General features: G+C 40.7%; 3 protein-coding genes across 9 annotated transcripts in view; all 3 read left to right on the top strand.

Moving 5' to 3' along the window:
• shc1 (SHC (Src homology 2 domain containing) transforming protein 1) overlaps positions 1-3,285 on the top strand; it is a gene marked incomplete at its 5' end in the record, with an annotated part of 28,196 nt that extends 24,911 nt beyond the window's left edge. For 2 of the 3 annotated variants that reach the window (XM_080039356.1, XM_080039354.1), the window contains 2 exons: positions 30-271; positions 412-3,285. In XM_080039356.1, the coding sequence (XP_079895482.1) occupies positions 30-271; positions 412-540 (371 nt within the window). In that variant the 3' untranslated portion in view covers positions 541-3,285. The remainder of the gene's footprint in view (positions 1-29; positions 272-411) is intronic. The other variant, XM_080039355.1, reaches the window with a different exon arrangement.
• Positions 3,286-3,897: 612 nt separating this feature from the next.
• On the top strand, positions 3,898-4,092 carry lenep (lens epithelial protein; the record flags this gene model as incomplete). The annotated part of the gene is made up of 1 exon (XM_080039264.1): positions 3,898-4,092. One exon carries the CDS (start codon positions 3,898-3,900, stop codon positions 4,090-4,092), a length of 195 nt encoding a protein of 64 aa, XP_079895390.1.
• Positions 4,093-5,026: 934 nt separating this feature from the next.
• On the top strand, positions 5,027-20,955 carry pbxip1b (pre-B-cell leukemia homeobox interacting protein 1b). 5 transcript variants are annotated; one of them, XM_080039096.1, is made up of 11 exons: positions 5,027-5,131; positions 7,452-7,528; positions 7,942-8,017; positions 10,717-10,793; positions 11,721-12,117; positions 13,625-13,816; positions 14,112-14,135; positions 16,668-16,720; positions 16,983-17,096; positions 17,409-17,499; positions 18,180-20,955. In XM_080039096.1, exons 2-11 carry the CDS (start codon positions 7,478-7,480, stop codon positions 19,754-19,756), a joined length of 2,652 nt encoding a protein of 883 aa, XP_079895222.1. In that variant the 5' UTR covers positions 5,027-5,131; positions 7,452-7,477; the 3' UTR covers positions 19,757-20,955. The 5 variants fall into 5 exon arrangements, with proteins under 5 accessions (XP_079895222.1, XP_079895221.1, XP_079895219.1 ...); XM_080039095.1 differs by having other exon boundaries at positions 18,177-20,955; XM_080039093.1 differs by having other exon boundaries at positions 17,409-17,643.
• The last annotated feature ends 1,781 nt before the right edge of the window (positions 20,956-22,736 follow it).

Raw genomic sequence — 22,736 nt, 5'->3', positions numbered from 1 at the left:
CGAATGTATTTGTGTTTTAATTTTCAAAGAGCCATTTGATGACGCCCTTGGGGTCTCTGGCTCAGTGTCAGCAGCTCCCCCGCTGGTGCAGCAGTTGCAGTGTGAGAGCTGGTTCCATGGCAGCTTGAGTCGCAGGGAGGCGGAGAGGCTGCTGGCCCGCGATGGAGACTTCCTGGTGCGAGAGTCTGGGACCACGCCCGGACAGTACGTCCTCACAGGACAGCAGGGGGGTCTGCCCAAACACCTGCTGCTAGTCGATCCAGAAGGAGTGGTGAGTCAGTGCAAAAAGGGAAGGGAGAAGCATGACAGAGAAACTCATGCTTTATGTTTGTGTGTATTTATACTTAGATAAGCCTTTAATGTTTGTTTGTTTTTGTTTTCTTTTCATTTTTGTGTGTGTGTGTATTTTAGGTCCGTACAAAAGACCACCGGTTTGAAAGCGTGAGTCACCTGATCAGTTACCACATGGACAACAGACTCCCAATTGTATCAGCTGGAAGCGAAGTGTGTCTGCAACAGCCAGTAGAGCGCAGGGCCTGACGGCGCACAAACACACCAATGAAATACTCCACCAAATATACAAGCACTCCTGCATCAATTTAAAACACAAAAAAAACACACACCTTCATATGCTATTATAAACACAGCAACACTACACTTATCACACACACACACAAGAAAATATATGTACACGTAAGCCAAAAAGAAAAAAAGTCACCAGTTTCACTGCAAAATCACTCTCACCTGCTGCTGTTGCCACATATTCCTGTCCTTTCTGAAAGCCAAGCTGTGACGTGCAGCCCTCAACCCCAGCAACTATCAGGCGCATCCCTCCACAACGGAGAAGCACTGCTGCAATTTCTCAACAGCATACTGTGAACCCAGGGAGAAGCCCTTTGCTCATTTCAGAAGGGGGCAGAAAACAAATGCAATTTCTTTATTATTTTTTAAGAGAGAAAAAAAAACTCACGCGATTGTGAGAAAAAACAAACAGAACACTTCACTTATACATGGAATTGTGTCGAAAAAAATTGTGGAACTGAAAAGTGAAGAAAGGAGCATACACTGGGACATGGAATGAGATCTGCAGTGCTTTCAAGCATGTGTGTTGTTGCATTCAGGGAAATGATTTCTCTCTCTTGACTGTTGCTGGAGCATATTAGGCAAAAAACACAAACTGGATGCAAGTGTGTCTTTTGTTTGAGAGGCCAAACCAGGCTTGAACATAAACTCTCCCCTTCATGTGTCCCCGGAGCAAACCTGACGTGGTGATGATTCTGCCTGGTGAATATGCATACAGAATTTGCTTCCAATCTAATCAGGAGGGCCAACCCACCCCGGCCAACCACTCCCCCCTTTCAAGGACTGTTGAACTTTGACCCTACCTGGGGTGATTATGGACTTATGAGGAAAGCATGCATGCAAAACTGGGGACTGCTATGCCAATGACCATCATAACCGTTCATTTATTTTCTTTTATTTTCCCGTCAGCTATCTTGGGGCTCATTTCTTATCGGACATTCTGAGTTCAGGTGTATCTTAACAGCTCAGTCACCGTAATCCTTCTGTCAAGACGGATACACCTTTACAACACACACGGACTGCACCGCTTGTCACGCCAAAGAACATGAACTTGAAAACATGAGCAAGCCATGACAATTGTCAACCGTTCTTGTGTACTTAAAGCATTTGGAGCAAATCTAGATAGAAGAAAATGCATATTGAAATGGGCCTGTTTTTTTTGGGGGGGATGCATCGTCAAAACTTTTTAAAGTCGATTGTTGAGCGTCGATGTCACCCACACACACAGTGAATTTGACTAGCATGGACCATTTTCTCCTGTTGCTTTTTATTGACTCGTTTAGTACGTTGTTTGCATTGACAATCTATGGTTTCTATCTCAAGAGAGTATTCTGACTGAAAGCGCAAAGACAGTAGTTAATGGAAATGCCTTTAAATGGTGGCCATTGAAAAATGTTTGAGCAAATATTTTCCCTCCGCAAATATGATGCAAAATATGTTGTAGCAACTGGTTATGTATTTTTTGTGTATTGTGATGTTGCTTTATTTTTTTAATTACTTGAGGGAATATTGTTCTTTCAAAAAAAAATGTATCAGATGAAGTGGGTGGGGGATAACTCAACGTTGACGTACTGTTTTTTAGAGGGTTGCTAGCAATGTTTCACAAACTTTAGAGGATCTTCAAGGCGGGGAGGAGGGAAGAAATTCACTCTATAATTTCACCCTTTTTCCTCTCCCTTCTTCCTCGGTTAATGATGTTTCTTTTAATTGTGCCTTGTTTCTTCAATGCAGTTCACGTCACTTCAATGCACTCACCTTAAGTACTTAATTCAACTGTAGTCGACTACAGGCGAAACAACAAGCTGTCTCAGTTAAACGAAGATTCTGCAAAAAGGACACTCCAAAAAAACAACATATTCATCCCAAAACAGATCCAGTGATGGCAATCTTCTCTGATGCACATTCTTTGCATTCAGCTTACAGTCACAGATACTTGATGTCACCTTTAGGGTCGGGGGGGGGGGATTTTTCTTGACCATCTGTAAATAACATTGACTTTTTTTGACTGGTCAGCTTAGTGTTGGATTATTGCTTTCATTGTTGTACATTTAATGACTTTGGTAAGTAACACAGAGCCACACACCACAGCACTGAGGTAGCTCTTCTTGAACGTGTCAAAGAGCTTGAGGGGCCAAACTCTTGAAATATGAGAAGGGATCTTTCAACCTAAACCTCAACTGTCCGCTAGTGCTTGGACCCTGAAGTGGGCTCACATGTAATCCACACACACACACACACGTACCACCAGGGTGTCATCTGGGTCAGTCAGACACACACTCAGCCTATTCAGGTGTAAGAGATAGGAAAAGCAGAGTTCTAAGTTCTGCCATTACTGTGTGTGTGTGTGCGTGTGCGTGTGCGCGCCCTAGAACATACCCACCTGACTCTCTGCAGCATTTGTGAACCAGTCCTGTGTTACCATAGTTCTTTGCAGATGCCTTTTGTTGCATGAATATCCTTTCCAAAAAAAAAATCTTGTTTGTTGTTGGTGGTGGTGATGATCGTGTTGATGATGCTGTTGTACTTCTTTTTTTAAATTTGTGTTTTTGAAAGCCAAAGGTTTCTTTCGAATTGCGTGCACAGGTATTGATTTTTACTTTTATGTTTCTGTTTTAATACAATTTTGTTTGTTTTGTTTATAGGGAAACATGTCGGTTTACACCTGTATCTGAAAATATAGATTGCATATATAAATACATATATCATTCATCTCTCTTTTGTGAGTTTGGCTTTTTGATGTGAGAATGTGTTTGTTTGTTTACCTCGTTGGATTAATAGGATCCCTTTCATTTGTCTATCAAAGTACAGTGCACCAAATAAACTTTCAATTGTTAAGTGACAACAACAAAGCACACATCGCTAGAAGGCCAGTTGCATACTGTCCAGAACAAAAGCACTGGGATATAGTGTAGGGGTGGCTGTATTGGAGCTACTAGAACTCTCCTGTTTGTGAAAAGATCAGCCTGTAACAGTAAGGGGTCGGGGGTTCGGGGATAATTAGAGGCTAGAGAGAGTTTGTGTGTGTGTGTGGGGGGGGGGGGGGGGGGGGGTATTAAACAACAACAGAGGTGGAACCATCCACAGGAAAGGTAAACAAGGCCTTTAATCAATCAGCTGGGAACAGTCGAGAAAGGGAAGGATGTGAATAGAGTCAGCCTGCTGTGGCGTACAGGAGGTTATAAGTAGAAGAGGCTAACTGTGCCAGGAGTACGGAGCAGACCTCATCAGCTGTTGCTACGGGGCCCAATTCTGATCCTATTTCTTCAGACCTCACTCACCACCACCTCCCTATTACTTTCTCCTCATCGAACTGCCATGCATCCCCAGCGTCCTCTTCCCCAAGCCATGCCCTCCTCCTCTATGGGACAGCACCTGCGGGACATGGCCATGGGTCTGGGACGAGGCAAGAACTTCCTAGGAGGAAACATCGCCTACGGTTTCATCCAGTCGGTGAAGGAGTGCCTCTATTTCCTCCTGTGCTGCTGGTGCATCAAAGAGATCCTGGACTGAGGGAGGGCAGTAGATCAAATGGTCAAATATAGAATTTTCCTTTTTTTTTAACTCTGTTGGCTCCTCTTGTGTGATTTTAACCAGCTTTTATTTATTTTTATCCCGAATGGAGTGTTTGATGATCAGCGTTACTGGCAAAATATAATTGGTAAGTATGTGTTGAGTTCTTGTTGTCTCATATGACAAACTTATTACACATTTTGGCTAGATAATGCAATTTCATGAGGATCATCACATACAATGGATTAATGTGTTAAGAAATATTGTTTATTTTTTCAGTGTCTATAGGATGATCTTCTTGGTTTCCCGGAAACACACTTCCAGATACTAAACAATGTTCTTTGTGAGACTCGCTCAGAGAGTTTTTTGATTTTGCAACCCTGCTGATCTGAGATCTTGATGAACGGCACCCCCTGATGTTCACAGTACAACACAAACCGCTGTGCAATGAATAAAGGAACAAATGAATAGAAAAAAATACCTATTTTTGTTCTTTTGTTTGTAATAACCTTTTAGTTAACATTGGTATAGCTAATACAAATTAAAAATGCTTAAGGTGTCAAGCTCAGCTTTTATTTGCCTTTTATGATATGGCAATGGTTGTATTTATTTAATTTGACAATTTGATTTATGTAGGCTAATGAACAAAAACATAGGCATATGGCAAATGAAGATTGTGTGACCAAAATATCAACCTGTGGACTATCAGTATTAAATGCCCAGGACTGGAGGTGTGTGGGGACAAAACCATGTAAGTAAGATGTATAATTGACATAGCCCACGCACCATCACCTGGGTCTGTCAATCAATTTGGAAGCGTTCCCTCTGAAGTACAGTGACGCCGCATCTCCATTGGTCGAGCTTGAGGACGGAGGGCGGGACCAGAGCGAACAATGTCTGTGATTGGACGAGAGGCGCGTGGCTCATGAATGTTCATCAGACGCACTTTCCTAGTTCCCAAGTTGGATGGGAAGATTCAGAAGTGTGTGAGATACGTCTGTGACATACAGAGGAGTCTGAAGTAAAGCGACAGACCACGGTAAGATTGACCTGAATTTGGATTTCCAGGTGTTTTTATTGCAATGTTTGAACGTCTTTGAAGTTTTTGTTTCCTGTTCCATTGCGTCGTCAAACGTCGTTTCACTCACTTTTTCCTTGTTGCTCGATAGACTGGTTGTGACTGTTGGAAGTTTGTTTTGTTTGAGTGGCTAAAATGTCAACAATGGATGTGTTTTTTTTAATCCTTAAGTGAATCATCTTACTCACGCTGGCCTGTTTAACGTTAAATATATATATATTTTTCGAGTTAAACTTTAAGTTTTATTTTCGCCATATTGCATTTCCTGTCACAGGCTTCACACCAATTTAACTCAGAACAGTCTACATTATTATTTGACCCAAGGCCTGCTTTCTATATGATGCTGTGTGTGTGAACAAGCTTGTTCATGGTGCAATGGCCTGTTCTGCAGTACTGTAGCCTATTCCCTTGACCTTTTTTGGTAATTTTTTCCTCTGCTGGGATCTCTAGATAATAAGATTAGGTCTACAGCTGTGTAATCATACTTTTGGCTGTATTTTGCTCGAAAAGAAAAACACAAGTGTGGCCAGTGGACACTATTGATTAATGATATTTTAGATGACACATTCATCTAACTGAAGGCAGGTTGTTTGTTTGAAAAGTTGTTAAACTATCTCTGTATTAGGGCTATGAGTTTATAAAGTTAAGATCTGATGTAACCCAGCCTCCAAAAGCTAGAGCTTTACTATCAGGCTATAACTATATAAAGATCAGGGAGTAGGACCAGACTATAAGACAGTGAGTATTATTCTTTGTTAAAATCCAATGGCTTTGTTGTGAATAATTTTTTTAACGTTGTCCTTCGAATACAACTGCTTCTGCTGGGTTTTCCCCGTGGCCATCTTCCGAGTCCTCCCTCTTTCTGTCTCTTGTCAAATCTCATGGCAGCTATATTTAGCTGCTATCTATTTAAGCCATTCTGCTATATGCTGCTCCACAATGCTCCTAGGGCCCTAGGCTAGATTCAGTAGACTTCCCTTGGGAGGCACTCGATTAGGAGACCTAAATTGCAGAGCTTGGAGACAATTGAATATGGGGAGTGAAGTGTGTCATTAACCCAGACTATGTGGTGTTAACCTAAGTGGTTAGTTCTTCCTGCTTTCACTCAAGGCGGCCAGGCTGCACATGATACATTTGCATCTCTGTTATGTCATCCTGTCCCAGTTCAAAAGGAAAGGCTTGTATCAGACCAGCTGTGGAAATGGAAATGTTAGTCTGTGTTTTAGCTCGAGAGATCTTGATCTGTAGGTTGAGGAAAAACAGTTACACCTAATGTTCAAATGTTTATCTTATTGCCACATTTGAAATGTCTTGGTCATGTACACATAGTAATAGGTATAGTGTATGTAGTTGAAATGTGGTGGCTTGTAGATAGAGACATGAGCTTTGAAATGGACAGCCCACTGTGCTGTATCTGCAGAATGGTGCCGGGCTGCTGCTGGCCTTAGTTACTCGTGTCTCTGCCAAAACATTTCTGTGCTAGTCAAAAGCCAGGGTGAACCAAAAAGGCCTACAACACACACAAACTACTAATGTAGAACTGAATGGTCCCAGGGAAACTATCCTTCCTGTACACACACACACGCACGCACACACACACACACACACACACACACACACACACACACACACACACACACACACACACACACAGGTACAGTAGGTCTTTAGAACTGGGCGGGCGAGGCTGAATAGGAAAGACATGCATTCAAATCCTGTGCACTACTAAACGGAGGATGTAAATCACATGGAGTTGCAGTACTCACCCTTATTGTGCACTATTAGCAGGCCTCTAAACAATACACCTGCTCTCTCAGACGTTGTAAGCTGTCGTTTCACTAAGTCAACCAGATTTGTTGCAGAGTGTATGTAGACACAAAGAAGTGCCGGACCAGACGTTTTTTAATTTAACTCGATTTACTCTCAGTGATCTACTATTAAAGGTTATGTCAGTGATTCTGGAGAACGCTTGTCCATTATCAATTTTGTCAAAATCAGTGAATATTTCCTCACAATCCGCTAGCTGTCCAAAAAATCCAGTGTTAATACACAGCATATAGGCTATGTAAACTGATATGTAAAAAAGGGGGCCACTGTAGCTAGCAACATGCCGTTTACAGAGCTTAGGCTGTGTACTTTTTTAAACGCACACACAGTACGGACAGGTAGCGCATCGTGATATTCACTGATTTTGACAAAAAAATTATTGCCAAGAAGTGTGATTGACAAGAAGACTTCACCTTTAATCATATCCGTCTTGTATGTTCCTCTTGTGTTGCAGGAGACAGGCAAAGCCTCTAGCGGGCCATGTCTGGTGGCAGCGGTGCTAACAACAGCTGGACTATCCTCACTCCTGAGGTAGCAGCATTCTGTTAAGAGCTTAGAAACATTTGGAGTGACCTCATTGAAAATGCATAGTTTAAAATTTAAAAAAAGAAAACTCCATGTCCCAATTGATTTTCTTTCAGGTCACCTGAATATGAATTAGGTTTCTGAAATAAGACTGTCTTTGGTTCCTTCTTTTTTTATCATTATAGTATTATTCAGAAAGGCAAACTTGCTTAAGAGGCACTGGCCTGAGGGCTAGTTACACAAACATAGCCTACACTCAATGCCTAGTTCACTTAGTTTGTCAGTTGTGATGGTTATTATACACATTCAATACTGTTGCAAAAGTTAGGCAGTATGTTTAGATAAGCCTAGTTTGCCCCATGCAGCTGTAATATTTATATGGTACTAATATGTGTGTTGATAATGTCTGTTTGTCAAAGGAGACTGCGGCTGAAACCCTGAAGCCTTTAGCAGAGGGGACAGAGAACCATGAAGAAAGCATTACATCTGCAGCAGGTGTTTGTCACAATACATTTGAGAATTGACATTATATCGGCGCAGGATAAAAAAAAAAATTAGGGGAGAGTGGGGTGAGTTTTGCCAGCGGGGAAGTAGTGCCACCCCTTGTTTCTAGAAAACCATAGAAATTGGAAATGTGACCACATATTTTGAAGAGCCATCCATTTGACTCAATATGTAAAGAAGGGAGAAACATGGAATAAGATAAAAGCACATTTAAGCTCAACAAAAAAAAATGTTGCCTTACAAAGTAAACTTTCTATGATCAAGATTTTTTGAATATTGTGTCTGAACAATTATAGACACGTACATTTCTGAGAGTTGTGCCAGTGGCATGGCTGTATACGCTAGGGGTGGGAATCTCTTGGCACCTCACGATTCGATTCGATAACGATTCGATTCAAAATCGATTTTCAATGCAAAACATTTTTTATGTACATACCCATGTGTGAATTTCAAAAATATATTTATATGCACATCTGAGTTTGCTACTCGGAGTTTGCTAATCACTTCCTACTTTTGTGATGATCATTAAAGACAATGAACAGATAAATTGCCTTCTCTAATATTGTATTAAGAGAAAAGCTTTTCTTGTCACAAATATGACTTTCTATGAACAGTGCAATAATCAATGCAGCTTGCATTTCAACACAATATGGAAGTATGTAAAAACTAAACCGATTCAGTTTTATTTTATTTCTAATCTCGTAAATCATGTTTCTATAGGATTTCTATTCTATTATCTATTATTTTCTATGTCATTTCAACACATTGTACAAAAAGTATGGCTTGGAATTCAGGGGCCTATTGCATAAAACTAGGATAAGGGATTAACCTAGGATATTTCGGTTATCCTGGCTTGTGTTAGCCATGATCCGGTTGCATAAAAGCAGAGGGACATAAGTTACCATGGAGATTTATCCTTTACGTTTAGCCTGGTCCCGACCAGGCTAAACGTAAAGGATAAACTTATTCTGTTGCCTGATTGGCTCAGTCAGCTGTCACTCCGATCTGAAATCAAGGTGTTTAACAGTTATTCCATGATCTTCTGTGTATTGCTTTATTTTCATTAGCCTGTTTTAAGGTACCACATAAAAGACTGCATTGTCATTTAGTTAAATAGTTCTTCTTTTTTTTTTATTTAACCTGAACCATTTATAATTAACTTAATTATAATTAGATTAAGATGCAATTATATAAATTATAATAATTTATGTGATAGTCTGTTCATATTGCAGACTATATTTATACAATTGATTATCGATGGCAGATGACATTGCAAGTGTGGGTCAAATAAATTCCCTTTGTACTTATAACTATATTGAGGTGCATCTGAAACAAAATTCAATATCAATGAAAAATTCCTTTTTTCTGTAATTGAATTCAAAAAGTGAAACTTAAATATATTCTAGAAATTCATTACACATGAAGTGAAATTAATCTAGAATAAACATATTTTTCAGAAGGTCGACATTTCTGTATTATAATTCCTTTTTCTGATTGGTTGTATGTAACATTCTAATATTTTGAGATACTGGATTTTTTATTCCATGATCAATCAATCATCCAAAAAAAAAAGGCCTGACATATTTCACTTTGTGTAATGAATCTATGAAAGTTTCACTTTTTGAATTGACTTTCCATGATATTAATTTTTTTTGATGCACCTGCAGACTGCTCACTGTCAACTATTCTATCATAAAACAATGCAGGGACATCAAAAACAGCTGGCAGAGAATACATCTCCTGTATGAAATGAACTTCCCCCTGACTTACGGTTTAAACTATGGCATTGTGGAAAAATGGGCCGTCTTTTCCATTTTTCCATCAGTAAATCTGTGTTCGATCTTTGGGTCTACTTCTGAAAGCTGTGGGCTGGCACTTAACAGAATTACTTACACCTGGCTTGACAAAGCAGCCCCTTTACATCCTGGATTGGCGTTTATGCAACTGACTAATCCAAAGTGCCCATGCTAGACTTTGTCAAGGCTGGCTTTATCAATCATCCTGGATGTCTTTATTCCACTTTTATGCAATAGGCCCCAGCTCTCATACAAAAACGTAAACAGAGATAAAGCCGGTGCAGGTCATGGGTTTGCTGCTCTCAGCCCTTTTGAAGCCACTTTGGAAACAACTCGCACATGTGTGGTGTGCATGCGCAATGGCGCAGGAAGTATTAGTATTTAAAAAAAATTAAAAAATTAAAAAATTATATAAAAAAAAAAATTATATATTAAAAAAAAAATCGATTATTAACTTTTCTGAATCGATTCAGAATCGTCCGAGAGAGAATCGATATTAATCGGAAAATCGATTTTTTTTCCCACCCCTAGTATACGCTGGTCACCAAATAGAAAGTGAATGTCTACAGTAGCTCAGAAGAGACTGACATCTCCATTCCACTTTATGACACCACTGTTGAGAGTTCAGATGGCCAGAATGATGATGGTGTCTTTGTCATTGTGTGCTTTGCAGGGAAAACCACCTATTATTTACTTTTGCCTTCTCTGATAATGAATCAAATGGGGGGGGGGGGGGCTAACAAAAACAGACCAATTACAGCTCAGAATGTTTTATTTATCACCTTATAAATAAAACTGCTAAAAAATTGTTAGTCTTTCTCAAGACTAGCAATTGAAATATATTCAACTTACTGCTCTAATCGTCTCCCTTCATGCCTGGTGTTTCTGTGTTAGATGAACCAGGTTCTGGAGAGGACCCTCCTGCAAATGGAGTGGAGTCTGCAGAGGGGCTCCCTGTGGAGGGCCACCTGGTAAGAGAGTATTACACGTCACTATAGCATTTTGTTACAGAGCTTAGCTGAATGTGTACTTATGATTGGCCAATTAAGGCATTCTGCTGTCTTTCATTTTGTATGTATTTCTACCATGGTTTGAGTGAATAATCAGTTCTGAGTTGCTAGAAGAAATATGTTGAAGCTGCTCATACCATAACCACCAGGAGTACTTTACTCTGATTGGCTGATGGGTGTGTAGCAACATTATCACCCTTTTTTTAATACTAATACATGCAAGCTACGGCTTCTTGATAGAGTTTTAAGATAGAATTCAACACAAAACTTCTATTTAAAAAAAAAAGTGAAAACACTCGGTGGCAGGGAGTTTGATGAGGATAAATACCACTCGGTTAGCCTGGCTCAGTTTAAAGATAAGAATACCCTCTTGAATTATTTTGGACAATCTCTTTATTTATTTTTGTGGTACAACTGGTAACTTCGCAGAGCCTCTACTGGTTGCCTGGCAACTGGTTCTTGCTAAGAAATGGTACAGCGATTTTGTTTTACACAAACTGATATTTATACACCTTGTTTTTTTGAATGGATTAAACAAGATATAAAGTGTAATGTGGTAATTAGTAAGCGTAGAGTTGCCGGCCTGCAGATTTTATTACTTTTGGACTGACTGAGCCAGGCTAAGATCCCTTCCATCCTTTCCCCCATTTCCAGTCTTTGTGCTTAACTACTCTAACTGGCCCCTGGCTGTAGCTTTGTGTTAACCATTACAGACATAAGAGTGTTACGGAACTTCTTGTCTCACTCTCTGCCCAGAGTATCAAACTTTTGATTGAAATAAGGCACTTTACCTGAAGAAAATCGTTGAGCGGGGACCTCTCAAAACCTTGGCTGACATTGTGATACCTTAAGGAATTAATTACTAACCTTAATCCTTATCATGCCCAGGAATCAGAAGACAAAGCAGAAGAGCTGAGTGGAGACACAAGAACTGAGGAGCTCACCTCAGTGCCCACCGCTGTCACTCATGTCCCTGTTGTCACCTCTGTGGAAGTCTCCAACAGTGGCTTGGTCCCTGGCACAGATGCACCGGGCCAACCAGAGGGCTTACCTGAGGGCCCAGCACAGTCCTCCACTGACCACGATTCATTCTCTGACTCCTACGCCCACATCAGCCCTTCCCCTGAAGAGCCCCCAGCCTCACTGCTGAGCACAGAGACTCTGGGAGGGCTGGAGTTTACAGAGGAAGAAGGAACGCTGTATCCACTGACTGGGGACGAGGGTCAGCTGGACGGGGAGGAGTCAGACCTGTCTCACAGTACGACCGATGTGGGGAAACAGGCAGGTAAGAAGAGCCAGACTGTAGTCCCATAATTTTTGCCATTTCTTTATATATTTACTGTATGTATTTTACATTGTCTTAATATTTTCTTTGTTTGTCTTTTGCTCTCTATAACTATGTGAATTTTTTTTAAAGCATTTAGGTGGAGGCTTCACAGAGGCCCACTGGGTTTTTTGCCTCTCGTTGTTGTGTTATCTTTGTCCTTCTCTACATTTTAAATGGTGCAGATAATTTGAAAAAAAACTAAAAACGTAAACCTAGATCCTCTTACAATAGTGTTCTAATAACATCTGCATCCGTTTTTCAAATATTTATGTCATGGTATACAGGGCGTCCCCTGGTCTTCCTCTATTCGTTCCTTTATTTTTCGGAGACTAAGCAGTATGTACTATTTGTGTTTGAAGTGTACTTGGTGGACCAGCTGGTAATGGAATTGTTCAGTATCTGGGCCAGGAAGTTGTCAAGAGGCTGTGGTTGGTATTAGGCAGGGAGCATGATGTGACCGAGAAACCTTTAGCTGCATGACACCCTGCAGAAGTAAATGAGCTTCAGAGGGACCTCTAAAGTTTTTTGCAGTGTGGTGTTTTTGCTCCGCAGATCTTTTTTCCTCACTACAGCAATAAAAAATGAGTCTTCTTTGCTCTGGTGTGCATTTCCTTTCACAAACTTTTTTGTTTACCAACTAGAGTTCAGGGTCAGAGAGTTCTTCACATTATTGTACCATTGCTCCTTTTACAACAGAATGTGCTGCAAATCATTTGGAAACTTTAACACTGTTGTTTTAATGCACCAGAAGGTCTAAAAATGACTACGGAGCAAATTCACCAGCTTGCCATGTACAGCAGAGTGAATAAATAAAAGTCCAATGGGGAGTTTTGCCTCTTAGTGCAGCATTATAACGATTATAGCATTCCTGCTGCTGTGCTATCTAATATCAACTATGTAAGTGCAAGAGGTTATTTGTGCCCGATATGTGCACAAATAAAAAAAATAAAGGTCTGATAGAATCTTAAACAACATTACCTGCTTCACTGAATGTAGAAGGAATATTTCAAGTTATTTAAAATTGGGCTTGTGTGGGATACTTATGCATAATGAGTCCGTTAGCTTATGGAGATAGCGATCAGCACAATCACTGTAACCCAGAAACTACACTGGGCCGAGGCGTTACGTTATGTTCTCACCTACTACACCGGCCACTTCTGTGTCGCAGCAGTTGCTGCCAAGAGCAACAGGAGGAGCAAAAATGTTCTGATATATACAGTGACGTCTCTCCCAAAATCCTTTTAAAGTGACTGCACTGTCCGCTATCTCCATAAGGAAACACTAACTAGGCATAAAAACCTCATACAACCCCATATATAATATGTAATATATACTAAAAGATACAAGTGGGACTAACACAACTAGATTAAACCAATAATGGCAAGGTAACTGTCAAAATATACTTTTAAAGTCAGCTTTTCAAACACTTTCCATTCCACTGCTGTTGTCTCCCCCGGTGATTCAGAGGAGGCAGAGCCGGAGGTGAGGAGAAGGCGGTCTCTCTTAGCAGCTCTGGAGAGGATTGGAAGAACAGAGGAGGAAGAGGGAGAGGAAGAGTTTCAGCTGCCACAGCGAGACGACGACAGCGGCTTCTCTGTGAACAAGTGCATCCTGGGAGCTGTCCTTCTGGTAGGCCTCGGCACCATCTTTTTCTCAGGTAGGCATCGCCATGCGGCCCCGTGGAGAACGTCAACATCAACAACACCCTATCTTGTTTTGCCATTGTTTATGTTGCTTAAGATTTTTCATTTCAATTTGTTATTATTAAAAGGGAAGGTGTACATTAATTAATATTCTTTGGAAAACGACTTGTTTTTATCGTTGGTCCCCTCCCCCGTTGTTATTAGGCATCCTAAAGTGAAAACAACAGATATGAATTTAAAAATGTAGAAGTGAGGCCAGTGAAAAATATGCAAAGGGTGTTCTGAGACTGAGGTCTATTATACCTGCAGGTGTCTTCATGGATCTGGATGAGGGTATGTTTTGTGTGTGCATTTGTGTGAGCGAGTTAGTGCTTTTTTGCTCGCAGCATGGGTTTGTATTTGTGAATGTGCATGCAGGAAAGGCAACTATTAAAGGCACTGCATGCTTTTAATTGTGGGTGGATGAGTGAGTGAAGGAGAGGAAAAGAGTGCACTTGCTATGCGGCATATGTGCTGTTGTTAAATGAACCTTGTACCACCACAATGTAATTCAATTGGTTTTAGCTTGAAAAAAAAACATCGCTTTTCTTATCAAATACCAGATTTAAAGTTTTATAAATCGTCCTTTGCATAATCAGTGTAAATATAGAGGAATAATATGGATGAGTTCAATTCTGAAGCTTTGATTTGAAAATGTGCAAGATAGGAGATACAAGGTGTATATCTGGCAATGAATATACCCCTAGACCTACATTTTGATTTGAATATTATATAGTATGTGTATGTATTGTATGTGCCTTTACTCTGCTGATAGCACATTGTATTGTTAAAGCCTTTGTTTGTCTGATTGCCAAAAACATTCAATTGAGCAAAAATGGCGTATAAAGCTTTTGCTTGTGTCCTTCGCCAGTGTATTATTTCAGTGATTCTTGAGAACCGGGACAAAAGGCCGTCTTCCATATGTAACTGCTGTTATGTTTAAAACTAAAAATATTTAAAATTGTAGATGTTATTAGGGATTAATAATAGAAGGTCTGGAGCACAATTATCCCCTTAAATTAAATTGCATCATTATTATGTCAAATATATGACACTTGTTATCTTCTCAAGACGTCCAAAACAGTGTGTCCTCAGTGAAGGTTTCAATCTTTCATATGCAATAAAACCTATTAAAAATGTACTTTAATGATTAAAAATAGCTTTTTTCATCAAAAGCAACACTAAATAATCTCTCATATCAATAAAAACAGTTTTTCTACAACACATTCATGTTTTATAAGGTTTCTATGTGCTGGGACACTTTACTATAAGTCAACACCGTCAGACATTTCATTATGTAAAATCTAATAAAATCAGGCGAAATAAAGGGCAGCTGTCACTTTGAAGGACCTCTTGTCAAATTCTACCTCTGCAGAGTACATTAGAGTCAGACAGGCTATGATAAGTGTTGTAGTTTTAGAATATTTTACATTCCAAATCTTTAAAGTCCTGCGTCACAACCATGATACGTCAACACCAACTTACAATTTCTGAAGAAGTTATTTGAAATTTTTTGATAATTTTATTTTCCTGAAGTAGTTCATACTAGCACCTAACATCAACAGAAAAAACAAATGGCTACTAGATAAATTAAATTTGTGTTTAAGAAACGTTAAATATGTCAACACCGTCAGACAGGAAATCTGACGGAGTTGACATCTGACGGTGGTGATAGGCCAATGACGGTAAAAAAAAAAATTATCTGGGAGGTTGTGTTAAAGCTTAGCTCAGTAACTTAAAGCCACTACGAGTAACATGGCACGTTGGCGGCCCCTTTGGACAAAAGCGGTAGTATTTTTACGACGCCCGCTGTCGCAAAGCTGTTTTCTAGCTCGTGCCAGGCGTGCGAGTGTGAACTGAGAAGGGCGCAATATAGTGCATGTCCGTGTGTTGAAAGTGTGAGGACTCTTTTCGGCTCCGTGAGAGTGGTTTTGACACTGCATCAACTAATGCCAGTCAGTGCTACACACACCTGATTGCAATGAGTTGATGCAGCAGTGTCACCTAACTACTCTCTCTCACGGAGCTGAAAGATTACGTGTCCTCACAGAAAGCGAATGAACGAGAGACGGCAGTTAGTATGGATCACAATGAGGTAATGTGTTTGTGTTGTTGATGTAAATAATTACTATTTCAGATAATGGTTATCTGATGATGGTGAAGCAAAGCAAACTTTGTGTTAGTACCAACCGCTCATTCATTTAGGAGTAAACACTGCAGTCTAGTTTCGCTCTCGTGAAATTGTATACACGTTGCTTGGCAACGCCCTCATCCCGCCCGTAGCCTATATCACTCTCCCTTTTAGCTTTTCTTCATTGCATTCTCTTTTTTTTTCTTTGATGGTTCAGCCCCGTTATCAGTCATTATGACGACAAATAACTGTCTCAAACAAGGCTCCCGTTCCCCTTCCCTCACCTGGAGGGATAGGCTTCTCAAATCGCATTGCTGCGCCACACTGAAATCTGCGACCAATACGGATATGTGACCAAAGAGCCTGCACGAGCGAACCGAAAATCGGACTGGGTGTGCGACCAGACCAAAAGCAGTAATAAAAACTATTTAAAAACATCTTTCTTTGCACTGATGGTCTCGTTTGCTGTTAAAGGTCATTTATGATTATCGGAGGAAACATGAGGCTGTTTAAAAGATATTTAAATGTTACTCGTAGCTGCTTTAATATATGTTGGATACATACATGTAATTTAATTTGCCGAAACATAGGGTTTTGATTTTTTCAACATTGCACCCTGTTTTGTCCCACTTCTCAAGAATCACTGATTTATTTTTTGTATTATTTATTTTAGCTTTTGCATTTTACATTTGCAGAGAGCGACTATGATACAAGGGAGCTGAGAGATGCCGAGTTACCAGGAAAACAGGTCAGTCGGACGTCAATATGTAATTTCTTTGTTTCTCCTATTTTGTCCCGTTTTCTCTCTGGTCTAACTTTTATTCATTATAGCGCCATGTTGTGTGTGCCCGATTTACAGTACGCTTGCCACCACTTGAATGTTGTGTTAAAGGCTCAGCCGGATTCCACCCACATCACTGGCAGCATTACTGCTAATTGTCTACCAACCATAACTCTGAGACGGCATCTATAATATTGTTATTTTTACTATGTGTGCAATATGTTGACAGGAGTGGCTCAATCCAGAGGTTCCTCCACCCCAAGGAGATGTTGACAATACAGAGCTGCTCAATAAGTTAGCCAAAGGGAACCAGCAAATATCTGTGCTACAAGCCCAACTTCAGGTGTGAATCCCATTCTGTCCCTCACAATAACTCGTGTGTGTGTGTGTGTGTGTGTGTGTGTGTGTGTGTGTGTGTGTGTGTGTGTGTGTGTGTGTGTGTGTGTGTGTGTGTGTGTGTGTGTGTGTGTGTGTGTGTGTGTGTGTGTGTGTGTGTGTGTGTGTGTGTGTGTGTGTGTGTGTGTGTGTGTGTGTGTATATACACATATTAACAGGAGTGTTTTTCTGTGTATGAATGTGTCACCAACGTGTTCTCATAACGTGTTCCCTGTTATCTGCGTTCCTTTGTGTAACCTTTTTTTTTCCCCTCAAACAGGCACGGAAAGAAGAGCTCAAAGTAGCCAATGGGGAAGCAGCAGAGGGGGCAAAGGAGCGGCTGCTGCGCGAGGAGTTGGAAAAGGAAAACAGTAGGTTGAAGAAAGAGATGACGTCTGTCCCTGTCCTTCAGAAAGAGAAGGAGAAGATGAAGAGAGAGCTGGAGTCTGTGCCGGCCCTTCAGAAAGAACTAGAAACCCTGAGAGCCACTGTGACTGAATTAAAACTCTCCTCAGGTACAAAGGGACAAGAGGGAGGGGGGCGGAAGATGTAGATGGCTGATAGTTATTTGACAGCTAGTGAAAGTGCAGCGTTATATACCCTTTTTTACCTTTATGTTATTTCTTTACTTCATTCCTCACTTTTCCTCTTTAAAGGGTGCACTATGCAGTTTGAGGGGAGGGGTGTTAGTTTACATTGGCAGAGCCTGCAGTTAGTTTGCTAAACCTATTTTCTCTACATTCTTAGTATTTGAATAATTCTATCATCATAAATCAAAACCAAATAATTTTGATGCACCTATAATCAAACGTAAGACTAAGATATGTTTGTAAACAAAAACTGTGGGCCCTGCTGCTGTAAACAACAATGATGAAACAATATCTTATTAGGTAGCTTTCTTACTTCAGTGTTCCAGGGATCCAATTTGTCCCGTGAAGAAAGTTTAATAATACACCTTTTTTATGAAATTGTCACTTCTCTGACACACTCAAATTTACATAGTGCTCCTTTTTAAAATTTGTAGTGATTTCTTGTCTTTGCCTTTCAGCAGCCAGTGAAGCAGCTCCAGCTTCCGTGGAGCCTGATACATCGCCCCCCAGTGGCCAACCAGTGGACAGCAAGCAGGGCACATCAGGATCTACAGAGAGTCAGCCTAAGAAGCCATGGGATGAGAAGAGGAAGGATATAAAGAAGGATAAGAATGACACGGGTGTGAAGAAAGAGTGGAAAGATGGAAAGAAACCTGAATGGAAGGAAGGCGAGAGAAAGGAGCGCAAAGATGGAGAGAAGACAGAATGGAAGAAGGAAAAACATGAGCAGGGAAAGTTTGACAAGGGGCAAAATAAGGAGGGAAAGCTAAAGGGGCACGACGATGAGACTAAACAGTGGAAAGAGAAAGAAGGGAAGAAAGAAAAGGCTAGCAGAGGGGATGAAGGAGAGAAGCCATGGAAGGACAGGAAAGAAGGGAAGAAAGAGTGGACAGAGAAGAGTGGGAGAAAGGACTGGAAGGAGGAGAAGAAGGACTGCAAAAAGGCAAAGCATGAGAAAGTAGCCGAGGGTAAACAATGGAAGGGTAAGGAAGAGAAGAAGGGAGGAAAAGAGCATGGAGAGAAGTACAAGGGTAAGGAGGAATGGAAGGGAGAGAAGGAGTGGAAGAAAGGGAAAGACGGCAAAGAGAAATGGGAGAAAAAAGATTGGAAAGACGTGAAAGGAGAGAAGAAAGAGTGGAAGAAAGACGGTGACTGGAAGAGTAAACAGGGCAAAGAGCACAATAAAGAAGGCAAAGGAAAAGACTGGAAGAGTAAACAGGGCAAAGAGCACGATAAAGAAGGCAAAGGAAAAGGGGAAAAGAAACACTGGGAGGAGGGCAAAAATCACGGTAAGGACAGGAAGTGGAAGGATGAGAACGAGAGGAAGGGTAAAGACGCCGGTAAGGAATGGAAGAGGAAGGATGAGAGAAAAGAAAAGTGGGAAAAGAAAGAAGAGGAACAGTGGAAGAAGGGAGGACACCAACAGAAAGAAAAACAACATGACGGAGATTGGGAAAAAAAGGACAGATCCGGCTCCCAGAAGCACAAATATAGCAGCAGTAACCACCATGAGGAGCCTTCTCACACACATCGCTGGCCCTCTCTGGACCAGCCCCAGTACTGGATGAAGCAGAGAGACCGCATACAGCACCAGCAGCACAAACTGCCACGGGACTGTAACTCATTGGAGACCTGTGCTAAGGCCGAGGGTCTGCTACCCGTCCCCTACCCGGAGTTTGACACCATCCTCCAAAGATACCTAGCCAGGGCAGAGGAGGAAGCTGGGGTGGACGGATCCAAAATGGAAGAGCTCAAAAAGCTAGCCGCCGAATTCTTCAAGGACGGCGTCTTTGTTCACGACCAGATGAGCTTTCAGGACTTTGCGGAGGACGTCGGAGACATTTTGGAAGACATGGTGGAAGGGGATGAGGATGAGGAAGAGGAGGAAGAGGAGGATAGTGCCATAGAGGAGGAGATGGAGGAGTTTGAAAGAGAAGTCATGAAAAAGTTTTCAGTGCCGGGAGGAGCCGGAGAGAAAAAAAAAGAGAAATCCAAAGGGGAATGGAGGAAGGAGAGCAACGGACGAGCACGTGGCTGAAGAAAATGACACCGAATCGAAGGATCTGTTAAAAGTATAGCTATAGCTCAGAGCGGGCATCATGATGGATGAGGGGATATTCAAAAAGGGAACTTTTGATATTGGACCACACATGCTTACAATGCTCATACCACTTAATCATCCTGTCAACCTTTTTTAACAGGATCTTATTTTACCCCCTTCCATCTGTTTTTGTTGGCGTTCTTATTTAATTACACTGTCCTGGGTCGTTTTTGCTGTAACCCTATGCACATGCACACGTCTTCATTACTCAATGATAAAGAAAGTGCTGGCGTCTGCGTAATGTTTTCGGGATGGAATTCCTGTACTCTTCTCAATCTATAGGAAACTCCACAATACAGATTTTTATTTTGGAATGAGCACGTGCAGCTAATGTTAAACATCGCTTGGTGTCAAAAGTTATTTCTATCAGGGAGAATTAACCTGTTCCATTGAGTTGAAATGTTACTCTCATCTAAGAATAGATGCATTATAGTCTTATTCACACACTCCACCTCTTCCCTTCTGCAAAATGCAACTGTGCACTGATGAAATCTAGTCTAGCCACTGGTCAGGCCTGTACTGTACCTACAGGACACCATCTTCATATATTCATTGTTTTTAGCCAGACAATTATTCACAGATTGTCATTAAATAATTTACCGGTTTTGTAACGGGTGATGTGAATGTGAACTGCTGAAGGAAAAAAAAAGGTTTAATGAATGTTTTTAATGTTACATTTATAGAAGCCTGTGTTGGTTTAGTTCTGAATGTTTGTACATATTGCATTAAATGTGTTAACTGCAGAGATATAAAGTTAACTTATTTTGTAGGAGACATAGACATAATATAGATTAAAGAAAATAATTGTTTGGCACTTAAGATAGTGACATGTTGAGCATATATGTCTCTTTATGGTACAGAACTGATGCTGTTCACTAAAATGTCCTTAATTATTGTTTTTTCATGGATGTAGCATTTGTTTTGATTGGTTAGGCTGGTCACATATTTCCAAAAAAAAAGAAGCATGTCTTTCTTCTCTGTTTACACGCTAACTTATGAAATGTTGCTGATTCAATAGCGCTCTAGAGAGGGTGTTGATGCAGAACCACATACTGTGGGGGGCTTTGGGGGCAGCAAAGAGCCTTGTATGTTAGGATGTTCATGTTTGCACTGGTTTAAGAGCAGAATAATAAATGTGGGTGCATCCCTGTGATGAAATAACTGCATTTTGTCTTTTTCACTCAACATTTAAATATCTTGTTATCTTCAATGAATGCCACCTTCACACATCTGATCCATTTATTTTTTAGTCACGTTGATTTTTTAGGTCTCTGATGTGTCCAAATTTGATCTTGATGATTCTGCAAGGTTAGAAAGAAGTTGGGTTTTTTGGTTTTAAAGTTGTTTTGAATGATTGGCCCACTCATTTTCTGCTGTCCCTTTCTTCTATGGTCCCTGTATCCGGATGGGTGGAACTTGGCACATCGTAGCAAAGGAAAATAGGGTGAGATTGATTTAAGATGACTACACATCATTCAGTTACTGACCAGTTACCGTTTTGTCAGTCAATCATTGTGTCTGAGTACCAGCCGGGTTAAATGTTGAAACTTTTTACATTAATACTTTATATCAGTATAAATACGTGACTACTGCTGCCTCCGTGAAAATGCAGAGTTAGGTTCCTTAACTCTGAAGCGAAGAACTAGAAAATAAAACTGTGAAAGTCAGACACTGCAAATTAGCCCTGTTGCACTGCTATATAAGTGTATGACTTTTCCCCAGCGTTATGTTTTTTGTTGTTGTTGCATGAAACTTTCAACAAATAAAAAGCCAATTGGTCAAGACCTAATGGCAGAGTACTGTGCACATCAGGCAATCAAGGAATTGAAGAAGTGGGAATCACTGTAGGGTTTGAAGTATAGACAAACAAATCCTTTGACGCTAATACACCTACAGCTTAGCATCGATCACAAGATAACTAGCAGCGTGGGCCAATGGAAAACCCTCATGCGGTAACACTATTATGTGGGATTTCTCAGTCCTGAAGCTGTTTATTTTGTGTTAGTTGCTGCACTCTCCTTCCTAAATGATGGCCGAGGGAATGGAAGGAGACAAGCTGCAAACTGCTGTTTCAGGTGTGTGTGTGTGTGTGTGTGCGTGTGTGCGTGTGTGCGCAATAAGGTGTGGGGCTTTATTTTGACGATAAAGCCATTGTGCTTGTTAGCACTTACCGCCTCCCTAATATGCCAATTGTGCACATCCTGTCAGAGCTCTGGCTTAAATGATATGGCTTTTCTGAGGTTAACCCAAGTGCCCTATTCTCAAAAGATTTTGCAACACAGACCGTGTAATTGTACCTGATTTATTGCTTTCCTTTTGCTTTCTACAGCATTTCGCCCAAAGCTTCATACTCTTTTCCTATAAAAGGAAGAACGTGAAAGTGTTGGGCATGCAATGGCATTGACTTGGAAAAATATTAAACTGTTTGAGCAAACACATTGTGATATGTTTAACCCACCGTAACTCTGATTGCCAGCCTGGTTTAGTCTGAATAAGGTGATTCATCCAGTAATCCATTTCCTCCTGACAGGGACCTTGTTACACGCTGAAAAAACAATCACGTCATGGAAAAGGGTCAGATGTGTTTGGGAAACATGGTTTACATTTTGACTGGTTGCAATGTGTAGAGAAAATCAAAGCTGTAAATTTACATTTAGTGAATGATTTATCCGGTTTAGCGGGAGAGTTTTGACTACAAGAAGACCGGAGAAGACTATCCTGTCCTCACAACTGACCCATACATACCTGTGCTTGGTGAGTCCATAATATTTGTGTGGCCTGTTTCTTTGCCAGCTAAAACCAAATCTGCACTATAACTGTATTTTGGAAATTCATTATTATTATGATCACCAGCATTTTTTTTGTTATTCTTTCCTTAAATATTTGAAGATCCTCACTGCGCACCCCTTGACTTGTG

Source organism: Ammodytes marinus, assembly GCF_949987685.1.
Source record: "Ammodytes marinus genome assembly, chromosome: 13".
Taxonomy (NCBI): domain Eukaryota; kingdom Metazoa; phylum Chordata; class Actinopteri; order Uranoscopiformes; family Ammodytidae; genus Ammodytes; species Ammodytes marinus.
The sequence above is the reverse complement of the archived record's forward strand: the minus strand, read 5'-3'. Positions and strand labels throughout refer to the sequence as shown.

Bases quoted from the DNA above. Each gene is read 5' to 3' on its own strand.
- pbxip1b (XM_080039092.1), top strand. From the start codon at position 7,478: ATGTCTGGTGGCAGCGGTGCTAACAACAGCTGGACTATCCTCACTCCT. The intron at 13,817-14,111 runs GTAGGCATCGCC...TTATACCTGCAG, and splicing joins CGGCACCATCTTTTTCTCAG to GTGTCTTCATGGATCTGGAT. The intron at 17,097-17,408 runs GTGTGAATCCCA...CCCCTCAAACAG, and splicing joins TGCTACAAGCCCAACTTCAG to GCACGGAAAGAAGAGCTCAA.